The 20,691-nt window shown below is 35.8% G+C and overlaps 1 protein-coding gene across 5 annotated transcripts in view; it reads right to left on the minus strand.

The window, feature by feature from the left end:
• zmym2 (zinc finger, MYM-type 2) overlaps nucleotides 1–20,691 on the minus strand; it is a 154,386-nt gene that overhangs the window by 93,610 nt on the left and 40,085 nt on the right. For 4 of the 5 annotated variants that reach the window (XM_059964236.1, XM_059964235.1, XM_059964239.1 and 1 more), the window contains exons 3-5: nucleotides 4,297–4,382; nucleotides 1,599–1,683; nucleotides 886–1,174 (exon numbers count right to left, since the gene is read on the minus strand). In XM_059964236.1, the coding sequence (XP_059820219.1) occupies nucleotides 886–1,174; nucleotides 1,599–1,683; nucleotides 4,297–4,382 (460 nt within the window). The remainder of the gene's footprint in view (nucleotides 1–885; nucleotides 1,175–1,598; nucleotides 1,684–4,296; nucleotides 4,383–20,691) is intronic. The other variant, XM_059964237.1, reaches the window with a different exon arrangement.

The raw sequence follows: 20,691 nt of genomic DNA on the forward strand, positions 1-20,691 counted from the left end.
AGCTTGAGAGTATTTCATCACAGTGTCAGAACTGCTTTAATGTTAGCCAGCTAATGAAATTTATGAATTAGCTATTTATTTAATTAAACTAACATATGATGAAACTTAACAACGTTCCTCAAACATTTTGCTGAAATAATTGTACACAATTGATATATTGTACTTTATATATAAAGCAGCTTATGATGAAGAGAACGTATCGCTAATTTCTGTTAGTTATTGGATAATCTGCATGATAAAAATGGTAATTTAACTTGCAATTTAAAAGGTAATCAATCTCACTGCAGAATGTTAACACAAGTACTGCTTTAATTAGAGGGTACTATATAATGCCTTTCAACTTCTCTGAATAGAAAGAAACAATTAAAACAAAGGAAGGCATTTTTTGTGAGAAATTAATTGCTCTTTGGGGATTTAATCTATTTAAGCATTCCTTATTCCCTCTTCTCTTGACAGAATCCCCCCCCCCCAACTCCCTGTTCTTCATTTCATACCCAATGTGACTGAATTATTACAATGTGTTCACTGCTATTCATAATTCTACTGGAATCTTTATATCACATTATGTAAGGCATGTGGGGAGTTTATGAAAGCAGTTAAAATCTATTGTTCATCAATGTTTCAGATACCTCGATGCCCACTAAAATTTTAAACAACAGTGTTTTATAGCTATTTTTTTAAGGCTCAAGACTAAAGTTAGAGGAAAAAGTCTAACAGGCAATTGCGCCAGTAAATTCTGGTAAATATGCTGGTGCTACAGTCACAATTTTCAGCATACAGTGAATCAGTTATATGCTGCAAGAATTAAGTGGTGGAACTGTTTCCTCAATAATCCTATGAATATAGCAGTAACTAATAAATGCAACACAGCAAACAGTTTCTTACTTTTTGCAGGTAGTACAGAGTTTCTTTGGAGCTGGTTTATGAGAAAACGATGATAAGCAAGTAGTAGAGCAGAAGAGGTAAGATGAGCCTTTTCTCTGGTATGCTGTTTGACCTTTCTGTAATGGCTTTTTGCAGTGAGCACAAATGACTTTCACAGATGGCTTAGGTTGCTGCTGAAGTCCAGGGGACTGGAAGACTGGTTTTGAAAGTGGCGCCATAGACACAACAGAATCTGAAACATTCAGTTTACGATTTGTAGGCAATGAGGATGGCAGTGATAACCACGAATCTTGAAATAAAGTATTCATATTTGTCAACTGTTGGAGTTACATTTTACATTTCATTGTAAAATACAAAATTTAGCAATTCATCAAATAGTTTGTTAAATCTGTTAATAATCTGTTCTAAAGTTTACTTATTCCAAAAGTAATTTCTGAAAGACTTAGGTCAACGTTATATTAATTCAGTTTTGCAATTCTATATATGGCAATTATTTTCCTGTTGTAAATACTCTTAGCTATATAGATATTTAAAAATAACATTCAATATTTCATATTTGCTATAAATGAACTTAATATATAGTAAACATAGGTTTCTTACAAATTAAACTCCATAATCTGATAAAATATGAATTATAGTTCCTAAATATGATGCAGCTGGATAATTGAAATTAATGTGAACTAAAAAATAGTAAATAATTCCATTTTATTCACCATTTACAGGATGGCTTGAAGATCCATACACTTCACTAATTCTTATATCATTCATGGTTATATCTTCAGAGGTTCCATTGTTTACCTAAAAAGAAACAGATAATTCATATTTGTCAGTCAATTATTATTTCAAACGAACTCTTTGAAGACGCACTAATTTTTATAATCTGTAAAATTTAGGTATAAAATGAGGCAAAGATGACCAGAAAATCTGCAGAGGAAGATAAATACTGGATTAGATTGTGTATTTTCACAAACTTAAGTTATTTCCATTGAGTTTTTCATTTATTCAAACCACTTAAAAATATTGACATTAAGATGTCTGTGAAGATAACTATCAGAAGTTAACAGCATTTAACTTTTATTGTATTCCAACAGAAGTCTCAAACCAAAGCAACTTTGGTGTTGACTTTTGTAACATTTTTGCAATATTTCATGTTTGCACTATCTACTGATAATTCTTTGGCATCCATTTTCTTCCTCCATTATAACTCTCTGAGTCCTTATCTGTACTCTCACCAGCCTCTTATCTGCTATTTGAGGGGGAGGATGAAAAGAAGTAGAAGTTTGAGAAAGCCATTTTGAGAAGAACCAGTGTAGGGAGTCTGGGGAAGTAGGAAATGAAGGAGGGAAACTGAGAAGAATATATTACATGTGTGGTATGTGTGCTCATGGCTGAAATTGATTTTGGATCTCTTTGCTATTGGGTAAAGACATTAAAACCAAGCGGTGGCTGGTATGCAACCACTCCATATTAAAATAATTAAGCCACAGTCCTCTTTTACTTCTCAGAGATGGAGTGGAAGTAAATCATCCTCATTCCAAAGTGATTACAGTGATTACATAAGAAAAACAACTACACAATGATAAATAATACACCAGTAAGAGGACCAAATTGGCCATACATTATTGTGGTTGTTATGATAACAAGTTAAATTTACTCACATTCTTTTAGCACATGAGAAATCACTAGCTATTAAAGATGCTTTAAAATGCATCAGTATATAAAATAAATGTTGATGATGAGATAAGGAAATCTTTATTAGCAAAGAGATCTTTAATTCAAAATAAACTTAATCCTTTTACAATGGATAATCAACTTTTATACAACTGGTTTCAAAAAAGGATTAGATATATAGGAGATTGTTTTGAAGGAAGAATATTAATGTCATTTGATCAATTAAAGAATAAATACAAAATATCAAACAACACTTTTTTTAGTTATTTCCAATTAAGGGCTTATTTAAGAGATAAATTGGGTCAAGCAATGTTATTGCCGAAATCTAATGAAATAGAAACTTTAATTCAAAAAGGAAAAATTAAAAAAATTATTTCTTGCATGTATAGTTTGATTCAAAAACAGGCAATTAAACAAGGAATTCATAAGTCAAGACAAAAATGGGAAATTGACTTGAATATTAAAATTGAAGAAACAAGTTGGTCAAGACTATGTCTTGATAGTATGACAAATACAACAAATGTCCAGTTAAGATTAGTGCAATATAATTTTTTACATCAATTATACATTACACCACAAAAAATAAATAAATTAAACCCAAATTTTTCTGATCAATGTTTCCGATGTAATCAAGAAATTGGTACTTTTTTACATTCTACTTGGTATTGTTCTAAAATTCAACCTTTTTGGACAAATTTAAGAGTTTTACTGGAACAAATTATTGGAACACAACTTCCACATAACCCAACATTATTTTTATTAGGTGATATTGAAGGGATAAAACCAAAACCCAAATTGAATAAATATCAGAAAAAATTCATAAAAATTGCATTGGCGATAGCCAAAAAGGCTATTGCAGTTACTTGGAAATTGGATTCATACTTAAGTATAGATCGTTGGAAGAACAAAATTTCCAGCTGTATTCCACATGAAAAAATTACTTATAATTTAAGAGATAAATATGCAACATTTCTGAAAATTTGGTGCCCTTATTTACAAAAGACAGGATTAAATATATAGGTGCTCCGAAGATAAAATAATTGATTATTTGGGGAAAGAAATAAATATATATACTAAAGTTATTATGAACTCCTTGGAGCATGTGGGGATCTTCTGATATCCAGGCATTCTTTCTTTCTTCTTCTTTCTTTCTATAAGGATATGTTATAGGGGAAAGGGGTTAAAGGGAGGGGGGGAAGGGTTTATAATTTTTTTTCTTCTTTCTGTAATCATTTGAAAACTCAATTAAAAAAAATGCATCAGTATTCAACGTGATTTTTTGAGGCAACTACAGTCTGAGTGAAATCTGATTAACTCATTTAAAGTGATCCCAAATGATTTGTTTATCAGAGATAGAAACAAAACTGTCAACAAATATTAAACAATGATAGCCTCGTGGTTAAATTGAGAAATAGTATCCAGAAGCCTGCATAATGATCTAAATGAGGGATTAAAATTTTAACTAAGTATTTAAAATCTGGAATCAAAGGACAGTAATAATAACAGTGACCATGAAATTCTTGGGATTCAAAAAAAAAACTCATATGGGTTCAGTATTATGCTTCAAAGGAAGGAAATTTGCCACCTTTATGCTCTCTGGCATTAAGAGCAGATCAAACGCTAATTTCTATCTAAAATAGTGTAATACATATCAGCTCAGCCAATGACACATTCCATGAATGAAAAAAAGAAACTTTTTTTGCATATATTTAAGGCCAAAAATCAGAGCTTCACAAGTACCTTAGGATTGCTTCTTTTTCTTTCAGAATCTTCAGCCATTTCCTGAGATCGAATAGAAGTCTTGGGTAAAATATTTTGCATGTTACCTGGAAAATGCCAATACTAGTATCAAAAATGCATCTCAGTTCTACAGCAGTATGGAGGAACACCACTGAGATTTATTTAAAGTAAGTGTGGGAGAGTCATCAACAGCACAAAATATAAAAGGGGGCTATTTTTAGATATAGACCTATTTGTCCACCAAAAATTGATAGTACAATTTATCAGTGTTTCTGCAAATCTAGCAGGAACTGGATAACAACACAATATTGAGGCAAGATACAAAAGTCTCCAAACCAAAGTACACTAATGTTGGAAAGAAACAAAATATCCTTCCTCAGAGTAAGCATTCATTTTAATTCTGATTTATTTGTCCAACTGAGATGAAGACCATGAACATGAATTTTAATTTAACCTTTGTATCTAACTTCTCACAATTATTATCTCTAATATTTTGAGATCCACCAAATTGCTGGTATTATAGAACCAACTATTAACTTGAGGCAACTGTGGTATCTAAGAGCACAACGTTCAGTTCCATTTGCAGCACCTCAGCAGTCCATGGCTGCAGGCAACAACAGCCTAGATGACATCAGGTATGAGCTAAGTGTGAGATAATTCATTCCAAAGATGCCAGACAATGTCTAGCTCCAATAGGAGAGAGACTGTAAACACTAACACTAGATACTCAAATGCATTACTCTTATTGAGTCATCTTTCATTAACGTTTTATGGGAGGAGGAGGTGGTATCACCAATGACAGGAAATTCAACAGGACCAGTTACTCAGTTAAATGGTAGTTTGCCTTTTTATACCTTTATAACTATTATATTACTTGGGCTAATTGGGGAAGCTACTTAACTGAGCCAAAATGCACTGGTCCTGATGTGTCCCAATTAACCGGAATCCTCTATATATTCAAGGTGGACAATAGGTTTGGTTCAGCATATAAAACATGCAAAACAAAGAAGTGAAATTATGAAATGGTTCAAAGTCCAGACACAAGTAAACTGAGAAAGAGTTTTTAACGAGAGACAAAGAAAGGCTGAAGAGTAAAGGGGATGTGGACAAAAGGTGATTATATAGAAATTATAAGACAAGGCTTTATGGATTAAAACAAGAACAGAGAGGCCACAGGAGACAAGACAACCAAGTGGAAGGAAAATATGTAATGCATTTATCCCCAGCTCAATACTTCATCAAGATCATGATCCAGATATAGATATCCAATAACAGCTGAATATCAAAGGAGAATAACTAACTCTCTAAAATACAAGACATCATCTGAACGAACAAGCCCAGCTAAAGCATAGATAATTAGAATTAAACCTACTCATACGAAAATGATTGTGGCCATAAGAAGCTCTTATGCTTCAAGACAACAAAATACCGTAGGAGTTCAGAGTAACATTGCCAAATAAACCATCTTCGATTATTTCAATTAATGAACTCATTTCCATCTATTGGTCATATACGACTTCAAAGTGACTCCATCCATTCAAACTCCAGCAATAATGAATCAGCTCACCTCATCAATATTAGGACTTAGGCTGAAAAACAACAGCTGACATTCATGGAATAAGTGTATGGTAATAACTATCTCTGGCAAGATTCAACTCCCTCTTCCTGAGCAGCTATGTGACATAATTCAGGCCATTGAATGGAAATTTAAGCGTAATATGGAGGAAGAGGGCTTTGAGAACCCTGAGGGACATAAATTTGCCCTGTGTGCTAACTGAAACACTCATCAACAATGACTATAATAGCATTCATGCTGTTTGATGTGATGCAGGGCAGCACCTATTGCTCAGTTAGACCTCTGCTATTGAAGTTCATATTCACAACTTTGGCACTTCTGTTGCAGTCTAGACACTTGACAAATTGCAGCTTAATAAGTAATTTCATCTACATCAGTAGCATCTCCAAGCTCCAGGATCTCTAACTTCATGAATAGAAGTAATTGTGGATTTCAGGCCACTACCTCCAATGTCCTCTCTAAGTCACAAACCATCGTGTCTTGGATTTATTGCTTCTGTTCTGCTATTAGTGGGAATCAAGTGGACCACTGTAATTCTTGATAGTCTCTAAAAAATAAAGCCTTTAAGAAAATAAAATACTGACATTTTATGAAAAGGTGCTACAAATGAAATTTTAAAAAATTGAGCAGCAGGAAAGATGGAGAAATAACCCTGCAATTAGGAAACAGTAACAATAATTCAGGAGTTTGAAAGCACGAGTGAACATTCATTCAGAGATGGCAACTTACTGGGTCACATCATCAACGTCAATGATATCATCAATATTGTCAACAGGTATATCACTTCCGATACTGTCAGGGTGAGGGAGGTGGGGGACCCAATGAGAGGAAAGTCGTAGTGGTTGACGGCTTACACATGTACTGGAGGGGCACTAATTTCCTAGCCGGAAGGTTTGTTATTCTGCAAGCTGGAGATTAAACTAGAGTTGCAGGGTGATGGGAACCAGAGTGCCAGAACAGGTACTGAAGAGGTTGTGGAGACAGATGTTGGTAAGACCTCAGACAAAGTTAGGAATCAAAAGGTTGAGCACTGGTGCGGCTAGTGTCCTGAGCTGCGTATGCAAGAAGTATTGTGGGAAAAGTGGTTAATAGTGCTGAAGATGAGGCAGCTGATTTACAAAAAGAGACAATGTGTACCAAGGAGAGGATGTAGATAGGGCAAAATTGTAGTCAATGGGATGAGGTGCAACATAAAAGACAAAATTGAGAAATCTGAAGGTGTTATATTTGAATGAGCACAGCATATGGAATAAGGTAGATGAACTTGTAGCACAGTTGCAGATTGGCAGGTATGACGTAGGCACTACTGAATCATGGCTGAAAGAAGATTATAGCTCAGAGCTTAATGTCCAAGGATACACACTGGATAGAAAGGACAGGCAGGAAGACAGAGGGGTCGGTGTTGCTCTGTTGCTAAGAACTGGAATCAAATAATTAGAAAATTGTGGATAGAGCCAAGGAACTACAAGGGTTAAAAGACCCTGATAGGAATTGTATACAGACCCCCCCAAACAGTGGTAAGGATGTGGCCTACAAATTACAATGGGAGATAGAAAATGCATGCTAAAAGAGCAATGTTACTATAGTCATGGGGGATTTCAATATGCAGGTAGATTGGGAAAATCAGGTTGGTGCTGGATTACAGGAGGGGGGAATTCAGAGTTCCTATAAGGTGGCTTTTTAGAGCACCTCCGAGGATCACCTACCAGGTATTCTGGATTGGGTGTTGTGCAATGAGCCGGAATTGATTAGAGACCTTAAAGTAAAAGAACCCTTAGGGCAAGTGGTCATAATATGATCAAATCCACCCTGAAATTTGAAGAGGAGTTAAAGTCAGGTGCATCAGTATTACAGAGGAGTAAAGGGAATTAGAGGCATTAGAGAGAGGGGTTGGCTAGAATTGATTGGAAAAGAATACTGGCAGGGATGACAGCAGAGCAGCAATGGCTGGAATTTCTGGAAGGCATAAGATATATACATACTAAAGAAGTAGTATTTTAAAGAAAAGATTACACAACTGTGGATAACAAGAGAAGTCAAAGTCAATACAAAAGCCAAAAAGAGGGTGTATAATAGAGCAAAAATCAGTGGGAAGTTAGAGGATGTGGAAGCATTTAAAAATCAACAGAACGCAACTTTAATTAAAAAGGCAAAGATGGAATACGAAAGTAAGCTAGCCAATAATATTAAAGAGGATACCAAAAGTTTCTTCAGATACATAAAGGGTAAAAAAGAGGCAAGAGTGGATATTGGACTGCTGGAAAACAATGCTGGAGAGATATTAATGGGGGACAACAAAATGGCGGATGAACTGACTAAGTATTTTGCATTGGTCATCACGGAGGAAGACTGAAGTTGAAGTTCCAGGCGTCAGGGATCATGAAGTGTGTGAAGTTATCATAATTATAGAGAAGGTTCTTAAGAAAACAAAATGTCTGAAGGTAGTTAAGTCACTTGGACCAGATGGTGTACACCACAGAGTTCTGAAAGAAGTGGCTGAAGATATCGTGGAGGTATTAGCAATGATCTTTCAAGAATCATTAGATTGCGGAATGGTTTCGGAAGACACGATTGTAAATGTCACTGCACTCTTCAAGAAGGGAGAGAGGCAGAAGAAAGGAAACTATATGCCAGTGAGTCTAGTCTCAGTGGCTGAGAAGATGATGGAGTCAATTATCACGGATGAGGTCTCAGGGTACTTGGAGGTATGTGATAAAATAGGCCAGAGTCAGCATGATTTACTCAAGGGAAAATCTTGCCTGACAAATCTATTGGAATTCTTTGAAGAAATAACACCCAGGATAAACAAAGAGAATCGGTTTCTATGTACTTTAATTTTGGTTGATGTGTAAAGGCATTTGACAAGGTGCCATACTTGAGGCTGCTATTAACAAGCTAAGAGCCTATGGTATTACCGGGAAGATTCAAACATAGATAAAGCAGGGACTGTTTGGCAGGAGGCAAAGAGTGGGAATAAAGGGAGCCTTTTCTGGCTGGCTGACAGTGATTACTGGTGTTCCACAGGCATCTGTATTGGGACCAATTCTTTTTACATTATATGTCAATGATTTAGATGATGGAATGGATGGCTTTGTTGGGAAGGTTGAAGATGATATGAAGGTAGGTGGAGGAGAGGTAATCTTGAGGAAGTAGAGAAGCTAAAGAAGGACTTAGATGGATTAGGAGAATCGGCAAAGAAGTGGCAGATGAAATACAGTGTTGGGAAGTGTATGGTCTTGCACTCTGGTAGAAGAAATGAAAAGGTTGACTATTTCTAAATGGAGAGAGAATACAACAAAAACCTGAGCGTGAAAGGACTTGGGAGTCCTTGTACATGATTTCCTAAAAGTTAATTTCCAGCTGAGTCTGTGGTGATGAAGGCAAATGTAATGTTAGCATTGATTTCAAGAGGCCTCAAATATAAAAGCAAGGATGTAATGTTGAGACTTTACAAAGAAATGGTGAGGACGCATGAAGCATCGTGAGCAATTCTGGGCCCCATATCTTAGAAAGGATGTGCTGAAACTGGAAAGTATTCAAATGAGGTTTATGAAAATAATATCAATATTGAATAGCCAGTCATATGAAGAGATTTTGATGGTTCTGGACCTGTATTCTCTGGAATTCAGAAGAATGATGGGTCACTTGATTGAAAGGTGAACTGCCTTGATAGAGTGGATATTTCCTATGGTGGGAAAGTCTTAGACCAGGGGACACAGCCTCAGAATAGAAAAGCGTCCTTTTGGAATTGAAATGAGGAGGAATTTCTTTAGCCAGAGAGCAGTGAATCTGTGCAATTTTTTTTGCCACAGGCATCTGTGGATGACATCTTTATGTATATTTAAGGTAGAGGTTGATAGGTTCTTGATTGGTCAGGGCAGGAAGGGATCCAGTGAGAAGGCAGGAGATTGGGGCTGAGAAGAAAATTGGATCAGTCATGATGAAAGGGGTGGGTATAGTCAAGCAAGAGTGGAGCAAAGTTTGACATCTTTATAATTAGGAAAATGGGACTGGAAATGTGCAGGGCTTGACTGTTGGGAACCACACACCCATCATATTAGTCATACAATCCTCTTAATTATCTGTCAGGGCCATATATGGCTATAACCTTGTGAGGTAAAAGCAAGTAACTAAATTCAAAGCATTAAAAAAAAGGACAGTTCCACTGTGAACTACACAAGCTTTTGAAGGCTTTGGTTTAAGAAATGCTTTATTCTGGATATTCAAGAATTCAGCAAAATGAGAAAAACTGCAGACAAAAAAGTAATATTGAGTAATTTATTGATTATTCAACAGTCCCACTACATGATAATTGTGGGCTACAGTTTCAGTTGTGATATATTGATAAACAAGTATTCCATTATAAAACTGTGATACAAGAGATATGGTTAACACATATAGAAATAACATACCACATACAATATTTTTAAGGTACAGAATGTTTTATACTGAGCATTTTGAAGTCTGATTGCAATAAACCAGCAATAAATCTTGTTTTAAGTGATACTGAAGCAGCTTTTTTTGGAAATCATATCATTACTTCCAACTCAATCACTCACATTTATACAGCATGAATTATTAGAATAAACCAAGCCTGTACAGTTAAAACTTGGGTAATTAATTTTACAAAAAGGGATAATTCTAAAATTATACTCCCATATGAATTCAATAGATTAAATTTGATTGCTTTAAGTTTTTCGAAATAGTTGCAATTTCTGTATCATGTAATATAATTTCACAAGTTTTATGTCACCAAAGTAATGTGATAATTTTTAAACTTGCAACGTCAAGTTTAAAAGTGACAAAGGAATAAGGTATGTCAGATTTATTATGGGTGAAAATGGAAATGAGTAATCTTCTCAAATATGGAAGATTTAATTACATGACTAGTTAATGTGGTAATTACATGGCAAGTTAATTACCCCTTACACCTAAGCATGCCTACTGGTAACATAACACTTTACACAAATCTAACACAAGAGCCAGGTTATCATACAAACAATAGTGGGGGAGGGGGGGGGAAGAGGAGAGTGGAAATCTAATACCAATCTGCCCTTTAATTGCGACTATTTCAATAAGCTTTGATTTTTTTCATACAGTAAGGGTTACTTCAACACTCATTTCCATTCCATGGAGAGCAGATGAGGGTAATTTAGTTCACATTAGTCTGGATTTTGCTCTAGCAAGAACAATTACAGTCTATTAAATATGATTACAGGGTAATTTCTGAAAATATAAGCTACTATCAGTTAGAGAACCAGAAAATGATGTTAGCTCTATCCTGCTCTTTCGAATAAAGTGGGTTAACAATTTGCCCTAATGACATCACATACACTAATATCTGAAAAAAATACCTTATTGGGTAAACTTGGGTTACCTACTAATCTATCCTGCACAATGACCACTGTAAAAGTCATGACTGTCCCATTTAAGAGAGCTTTTAATAGTCCAATAGGATGCTAATTCCAATTGAATGACTCAACCCTTTGGCCCTACAACAAACATCGCACGTGAAAGTCATTTCCTCAGAAGAGATAAAAAGATCTTTAGATTCTAAAAACTCAGTTTCGTTTAAATTGCATTAGAAGACATTTTTCAAAATTGGCTTTCTGTGCAACATTTACACTGAATTTATATTTCCCACATTTATTGCTAACTTTAATAAGCAGTATTTTATTCACTTATTGAGGCCTTTCCGGCCCTTTGAGCCGCGCCATCCTGTGGAAGGAAGCCGGATCATCCTGAGGATACCTACATGGTCACAGGGAGAATGTACAACCCCTTACAGGCTGTGGCAGGAACTGAACCAAGGTCACTGGCACTATAACCTACTTACTGCCATTATGCTTCTGGCATTTAGGCTAGCAAAGAAAGTCCTCCAACTCTGGCGGTGTTCAGAGCTTCCTTCATCATGTCAGTCACTCGGTTTTCACTACTGTCAGTCGTACAAGTTCTGTGAGGAGACACTGGAATACCATCGCATACAGATATAGAAGGAATCTTCATTGCTGTTTTTGTAATAATTTGTTAGCCTGGAGTTGAACGCCCAAACCTGGAGGACTGGTGAAGCACACTTAGTTTGGCCTCTGCCCTTTGACCTGTTTGGCATGGGTGACCCTGCCAAGAGGTAAAGCATAAAGCCCTGACTCCTGCCAACGCAGTTCTTCAAGTCACTGAGGTGCACATGGCTCCAAACCACATATACGGGACAAGTTTTTTCCCCACACACAGAGAACTGGGGGTGTCTGGAATGCACTGACTGGGGTGGGGTAAAGGCAAATACAACTGGGGAATTCAAGAGATTCTTAGACAGGTGCATGAACGTGGGAAAAAGGATGAAAACACTGTGGACTGAAAGGCCTATTCTGGTGCTCTACTGTTCTGTTCCATGATGGAAATAACACAAGGTTCAAGAAGGAACTTTTTGTTCAAAACACACTGAGCTTTTTGAGAATCCAGTGATATCACTGGTATTTTAAGGAGAGGTACTACCCCGCAAAGTTTTGCTCTATGCTGATGACCTATTGTTTTTTATTTCTAATGTCGAGAATTTGTTATCTCCTACACTTTCTTTACTCTCCTGTTTCAGCCAGGTTTCAGGATATAAACTGAATTTATGTAAGAGTGAACTTTTTTCTTTGAATAATTTAGTATCAATTAATACTAACCTTTCTTCTAAAATTGCAATTTATCTATTTGGGTGTAACAATTACTAAGAATAATAAACACTTTCTTAAAGAAAATTTTCTTACCCTACTGAATTATGTAAAAAGTGCACTATCAAACTAGTCGCCCCTCTCGTTACTGTTGATTGGCCGAATTAATTCCATTAGAATGAATACCTTACCTAAATTTATATACCTTTTTCAGGCCTTACCTGTTTTTATTCCTAAATCCTTTTTTGATTCTCTTGATTCTATTCTATCATCTTATATATGGAAAAACAAACATTCTTGACTAAATAAAGTTCATCTTCAAAAAGCTATAAAGAATGGAGGTTTAGCTTTACCAAATTTTAGGTTTTATTACTGGGCAGCCAATATGTGAAATCTTACGTTTGGTCATACTGTATTAACCGTCCGGAATGGGTTTCTTTAGAAGCTAATTCTGTTAATAAATTTTCTATTATTTCTCTTCTTGGATCCTCACTTCCTTTATTTTTAAGTAAACTAACTGACAATTTGGTAGTTAAACATACTTTGAAGATCTGGGTACAATTTAGAAAATACTTTGGTTTATTGAGATTTTCTCTTTCAAGTTCCATTTTTTCTAATTTTTTTGTTGAACCTTCTATGACCGATCCAGTTTTTAAAGAATGGGATAGATTGGGTATTAAATGCTTTCAGGATCTGTTTGTTGGAGGAAGTCTCTTTTTGTTTGAGCAATTGCCAGCTAAATATAGCTTACTAAAAACCCACTTTTTTCAATATCTACAAATTAGAGGCTTTCTGCGATCTCAATTATATATATTTTCTAAAAGTCTCGATAAGAACTTATTAGATATAATTTCTAATTTGAAACCTTTTCAATTTAATGGTTCACATCCAATATTTATGGCATGTTGCTGGGAATGAGAAATGCACCTTTAGACAAAATTAAAAATGTTTGGGAACAAGACTTACTGATTTCAATTTCTAAGGAAACTTGGAATGGAATTTTTAAATTGGTTAACACTTCATCATTATGTGCCCGCCACTCCCTCCTACAATTTAAAGTGGTCCACAGGGCTCACAAGGATAAGCTATCTTGTTTTTATTCGGATATATCTCCTTATTGTGATAGATGTAACAATGGAGAAGCTTCACTAATTCATATGTTTTGGACATACCGAGCCTTGAAAAATACTGGAAGGAAGTATTCCAAACTTGCCCAGCACTTTTCTAAGTAAATTTTAAGCCTAACCTTTTGACTGTCTTGTTGGGTATTGTTGGAGGAAAATATATTATTTTGGAGACATCTGCTTTGCACATTTTGGCTTTTATTTCTCTTATAGCTAGGAGGGTGCTCTTGCTTAAATGAAAGGATATCGTTCTGCCTACACATGCTCAATGGTTACATGATGTTATGTCATGCTTAAATTTAGAGAAGATCCGTTGTTCAATTTCTGAATCTAGCCAAGACTTTCAAATGTTGTGGGGACTATTTTTGAACTGTTTTCAAAATCCTTGATTTGCTCTTAAAGTACAGATTGGCTAATAACATATTTCACTATATGATAAGGATTTTTTTCCTTTTTTCTTTCTTTACCAAACAGCTTCAGTCTTGGTAGTGGGCTTAGTTTTTTTTGTATAATAAAATTATCACATTTCAATATTACGATTTAATTGAATTTACGTGAATATAGGGTAATGAGATTGCAAGTGTGATTCAAATACAGGCAGTCCCTGGGTTACATACCAGTTCCATTCCTGAGTCCGTATTTAAGTTGGCTTTGTACAAGTACATCCGGTATTATTTAGCATCAGTCAAACATTTGTCTTAGTATATAGTATATATTTTACCTTTCTATGCATATAAAACACTTCAGAAACGTATGTATTCCAATAATTAAACCACTGCATTGCTTAGTAATAATTGTAGCTTTTTTCGGGGCAGGCCTTTTCACATATTCCATTATTCTCACTTTATCTGTTATCCTTTAAAATTGTTCGGACCGTTGACCGACTGCAGCCTAACACTTTTCTAATGACCAATGGTGTTTCACCTCTTTCCAAACGTTTTATTATTTCCACTTTATTTTCAATCGTGATCGCTTCCCGTCAATGGAACAGAAACACTGCGGTTGTCGGGTCCCGTCCTCTGCTGGCTCCCAAGGTCTGCTGGGTTCTAATGACCACTGTACTGGTTTGGGTATTTGATCATCCACAATATTCCGTGTGGGAATTTAAACTGGAGGTGGCAGTGTTTTTTTTTATGAGGTTGAGTTGCGAGCTCGATATCAACCCGGCACGGATGGTACAGGAGTCATTGGATTGACATCAACCTGGTATGAGAGCAGTGAACTCAGAAACCTCTGTTCTCCAGCCTGGTGCTGATCTCACTGCACCACCAGCCGACCAGAACAGGGTGGGGGGGGGGGGAATCACACTCTTACTAAGAAAATTTAAAGCCAAATACAAAGTTACAACACAGTGTCAACAGCAACGGCTTAAAATGGCGGACGGTGTTCCCCTTCCTCGGTTCGTAAGTACGAGTTGTCTGTAACTTCGTAACGTTCGGTAACTCGGGGACTACCTGTATAATGTACTTGGTAATATTTTATCCTTTTTTGACTTATAATATATATCTTCTTGTACCCTGTATTCTTCTGTGTAGAAAATAATAATAAAAATATTGAAAGAGAAAAACACACTGAGTAGTTTGTGAGCAGCTGTCAGGAACTATTATTTGCTGCCAGGAACAAAATTCAATCAAGTATTTTGTTAGATATTCAGTGAATATTCAGCAAAAAAAAACTTAGCTCAACTTTAGAGAGTGAAAGTTTGTAGTTTCAGTTGGAATTTGACATGGAGAACTAGCATTTGGCTCAAATCCTCCAATCAACAGTTGTGGGCCCCATCAGGAGACAACATCATTGAGCCTTGAAGTTCAGGTAATACTCACTTGGCACAACATGTTAATGTTTAGTGAGAAGGAAATAATTTGACAAAAAGATACCTTGCAGCTCTCCTCTTCTCACCACCCCATTTTTGTTTATTATTTTTATGATTTGGGCAATGATGACAGGGATACAATCAGAACAAAGGTGGTATTAAAACTTGTGAAACAGCACTAGAACATAATATTCAGATGCAACAGGAGAGTGGAAAAGAATAACAAAACTCCATTTTGATAGGTAGAATGTCATGCATGAAGACATAGAACAGAATACATGAAGTATCAGTGTTCCACAGAAAAAAGTAGTGAAAGATGTTGAAACAAAGATCTCGATACCAGTGTGAACCACAGTTATATTAGCACTGGATGAGCCAATGGAATGACTAAGATATTAGATTGTATTCACAAAATCATTAGAATAGATTGAAGCAAACCATTTTTTTCAATATGCAGCCCAATAATTACACAACATACAGAGCAATGCAAGCAGTTTTATTTTCTTCATTGAGCAGACAATATTTAGTCTTGGAGGGAACTCTGGAGAGCTTTAACAATGATTTTTAGGTCAAGGAACCATGGCTCTTTCAATACATATTTACTTATTAGAAATGTAGTGACTTTCAAATTAAAAGAGGAAAAGAGTCCTCTTTTAATTTGATTTCAGTCAGAATAGACTTGTCAAAAAACTTTTTTGATTTTTCATACAGGATGGGAAACACCACCAGTCTGTGCACCAAGTGTCAACAGCAAGGTGTATATAACTAGGAAGCTATTTAAAATAACTATAACTATTTAACTATATAACTATTTAAAAAGGAAGCTAAACTGTTTCCAGTTGGGAGTGAGAGATCAAGGCATTTAGAAACCATGTGTAAGCTGTCAATGCACACAATCCTTCATAAATTTGATAATTTTTTCCCAGAACTGTTAGTCCTGAGCTAAATTTGGACTACACGCATTGTGTTCAATTTCTCGGGGAAAGTAACTAGAAGTTTCTGTTAATTCACAAAATTGTTTTATTTTATATACAAATTCTATATATCGAGCATTCTTTATTAAAGATAATATTTGTGCACTTTTAAAAGAGGTATGGGAAGAGGAATATAAAAAAAATGCATAATTGTAACAAGCACCAGTCATGAGTTTTGCTCCCCGGCTCTCTGGATATAAGCCTTTGAATCTTCCAGTCTGTAGCACAGAAAGCCCATGTTCCAAACAAGTCTACTTTTCTGCCCAAAATAACTCTTTGCTAATTTACTGTAACAATAAAAAGTGGACTTGAGATCTTAACTTTAAGATTGCCTTCCAATTATAGCATTAATTTTTTGTTCAGCTGAAGACACTAGCTTAGAAGTTAACCTATGCCAGTTTTTCAAACATTAAAACACCATTATTAATTTCTGAGTGATTCAATGTAATATCCCCGCTCTCCTTCCGGATCTTTGTAATATGTTGTTTAGCTTTAGAACGTCTCAACTGAATAACTGGAAATTTACCAGATTTGTCACCATGAATATAAAAGTGACTCTTACTTTCAAGGAGTTGACGTTCAACTGGTTGAGTAGAGAGAAGGTCAAATTTAGTTTGAAGTTCTACACGCTTCTTATATAATTTGGGGTTTTTAGTCTGAGCATATAATTGATCTAATTCTTTAATCTGATTAATTAAGTCTAATCGCTCTATACGGGGCTTTCTGTTAAGATTCGCTGTATATGAAATTATTTGACCCCTCAAATATGCTTTCATAGCATCCCAGACAATCTGGGATTAAATTTCAGATGACGTATTAGTGTTTAAAAAAAAGTTATCTGATCCTTATTAAATTTTAGAACATCATCATCCAATAACAAAGTTGGGTTAAAACGCCAATATTTATTCCTCTGAGGGAGACCAGGAAAATTTAGAGACAAAGTAACTGGGGCATGATTGGAGATCAGTATACTCTGATAGTCACAAGAATGGACAAATGAAATAAGTTGATTATCAATTAAAAAATAAGTCAATTCTAGTAAAGGTATGGTGAACATGTGAAAAAAAGGAATAACCTCTCTCAGTAGGATGAAGGAAACGCCATATATCAGAGATACCATAGTTAGAAAGAAAAGAGTGAATAGCTAAAGCAGATTTAGTAGGTGATCTAGTAACAGGGGACGATCGATCCAAATTTGGGTCTAACCAGCAGTTAAAGTCGCCACCCAATAGAAAAGAATATAAATTCAGATCTGGTAATGAGGAAAAAAAACGTTCAAAAAAGTTAACATCGTCAGAGTTGGGAGCATACAGTTTAGCCACTACAACTTTAGTATTATATAATTTACCAGAAACGATAATAAAACGGTCATTTGTATCAGATAACTTACTATGGAGTTCAAAAGGAATATTTGAGTTAATAAGAATGGAAACCCCCCCTAGCTTTGGCCAGGAAGGATGAATGAAAATGCTGACCCACCTACTTTGACATAAGCCGAGAATTATCAAAACTACGAATATGAGTTTCTTGAAGAAAAGCAATATCAGCTTTAAGTTGCTTAACATGGGAGAAGACCTTCCTTCTTTTAACAGGATGATTCAATCCCTTTACATTCCAGCTCACAAATTTCAATGTATTAACCATTATCAATTGTTAATACGTAAAAGGTAGTAGGCATATATAAAATCAAACATTGCAATAACAGTCTGGGAGCAAAAATATAAACATAAATCAATAAGATCAGGACACAAACATGTCCTGAATAACAAGGAAAAAACAAAAAAAAAACAATAAAAAGTGTTGGAACTGGAGAATCCACCCCACCCTCACAACCCAAAACTAGATGGCTACCCAAAAAAGCAGCTAGCTCTACAAAAAAATATGATACCCCAAAAACAACTTCCAGTTCCGTAACATTAACATAAGCTCCGTATAAATAAAATAGCAAATACCAACTAATTTATGCACTAGAAAGCAAAATTACAAATAGGAGCAACTTCATAGGACTTGAGTTTTTAACTTTAAGATTGCTTTCCAATTATTGCATTAATTTTTTGTTCAGCTGAAGACACGAGCCTAGAAGTTAACCTATGCCAGTTTTTCAAACATTAAAACACCATTGTACATCTCTCTGATGCTGTTTAAAATCCTCAAAAATGCAAAATTAGTCCACCATTTAAACATGGCATTGATGAACTTCCACCTGTTGCTGTTCCAGAAATAGCAGGTGTCACCTGATCTCTCATCAATCACCCCTTTAAGGCACGGTTACATAACAGTAGAAACACTCTTCCATCCACTGGACAAAAATGCCAACTTCCCAGATGATTCCCAAAGTCCACAATATGCTCTAGGGTTTACAGAAGTGAACCACAAGAAGCTGGCAGATTCCAAGCTGTGTTGCCACAGAGACTATCTAAGGCCATTGCCAGGGTCTGGTTATAGTTAATTTCCAAGCATGTCCAAAAAGGACATGTGCAGTCTACAAGACTTTGGGGAAGCCTACAATGTCAGTAAATCTATGGTCTATCTGCTGATGGAGAAAAGAGATGAAGCTTGGGCTTGAGGACTGACACCATCATCAGCTTGCCTAGCACCATAGATATCAACACACTGTAGTTCTGTATATGGCACATATCAACAGATGTAGGCCAGAATAATCCTGAGACTAGAAAGCTGAAAGCAAGTGTGATTGGACTTCAACTGTGAGAGTATGACCCATGTTCATGAGCTGGTTTTTGAGACTTAATAAGGTGATGTCTTCTTTGCATTAACAAAGCTTGCTTAAACAGTGATTCTCTGAAGAACTCTACACTACAAAGCCTGGTAGATGAATTGTGGTGTGCTAAGCCTCTGTATTTCTCCTGTGATGTATTCCCATGGATGGTTGCGGTATCAGACATAGTTATGCATGCCCATGTCATCCAACTCGTGTTCAAACATAACTTCTGCATATTCAATATACAGTTACAAACTGCGCAAATACTACTGCCACATTCTGATATTTAACACCAAAATTGCATTCATTTGAATGGAGAAGAAAGGCTGCAAGGGAACAGGAGAAGTTTCAATCACATTTTTTACAACTGTTTTACACTGTCTAAGTTGTTTCAAGGTACTTTACTTTAAACTTCTTTGACGGATGGCTCAGCTCAGCCCTAAATATCACTCTCATGTTCTGAGATCCATAGTCCTAGACTTCCCCAGCTTGGGGGGGGGGGGGGGGTGGAATTACTTCATCCAGCTCCAATTTGGTCACGAAGTTTCTACATTTCAATGAAATTATCTCTCCTTTGAAACTTTTCCTCATACTCTACATTCCTAAAACCCTCCGTTTCTAAAATATACTTCACCGCCCCCTCTCCACAAAGCATTATTCCAGTGAAGGTTTGATTTCAAGGAACAAGCATGTATTTAAATGTACAGAAAACTGTAGGTGATACTCCAGAAGTGGTCATACCAAGTCCCTACAGAAAAGTATAACCTTTACTTTGAAAATTCAAATCCTTTAGCTATAAAATGCAAACATACAACTTGCTTTTCTTAACTTCTATGATACCAGCACATTACCTTTTAAATTTATGTATAGAATACAGGCATTTTGGAAGACTAATATCTAACTATATATAAAGTATCCCATCTTTATGATCAACTTGCATAATATTTCATTTCATTTCATAATATCCATTTCATTTGCTGACCTGGATATTTTATGTTCAAGTTTTGTTTTCTGATACAGACCTCAAATTTCTGAGGCCCAAACACTGCTATCATGGGACCTCACTAATTACAGCCTGTCAACTAAAAATGACCCATTATTCCCATGCCCTTTTTTACTCAATAAACAACCATTCAGCTAACCACCTGCATCTTATATTTTTATTTGCACATGATCAAATTTCACATAATTGCCTCTCGAAGCACTATATCAAATGCACCTTGAAAATCCTACATTGCTGGTACCTCCCCCCCACCCTTAACTATACTTCTGGTTATGGCAGTGGCTAAGTTACCAGACCAGTAAGTAACCCAGAAACCTGGACATACAATCCTGAGATGTAAGTTCAAATTCTACAGAGCCAGTTGTGGAAATTAAATTAATCCGGAATTGGTCTTCCGGCTGGCAGCCAAATGGAGTAGTCACAGAGAACGTGCGCTCCGTCCTACTTCCTATTTTCACACTCCTCCTTCCCCCTTTTCTCATACCAAACTGTTGCACTTTTTTTTCCCTTCCCCCTGCTTGCGACTTTAC

The sequence above is a fragment of the Hypanus sabinus genome, chromosome 3 (assembly GCF_030144855.1).
Source record: "Hypanus sabinus isolate sHypSab1 chromosome 3, sHypSab1.hap1, whole genome shotgun sequence".
In the NCBI taxonomy this organism is placed as follows: domain Eukaryota; kingdom Metazoa; phylum Chordata; class Chondrichthyes; order Myliobatiformes; family Dasyatidae; genus Hypanus; species Hypanus sabinus.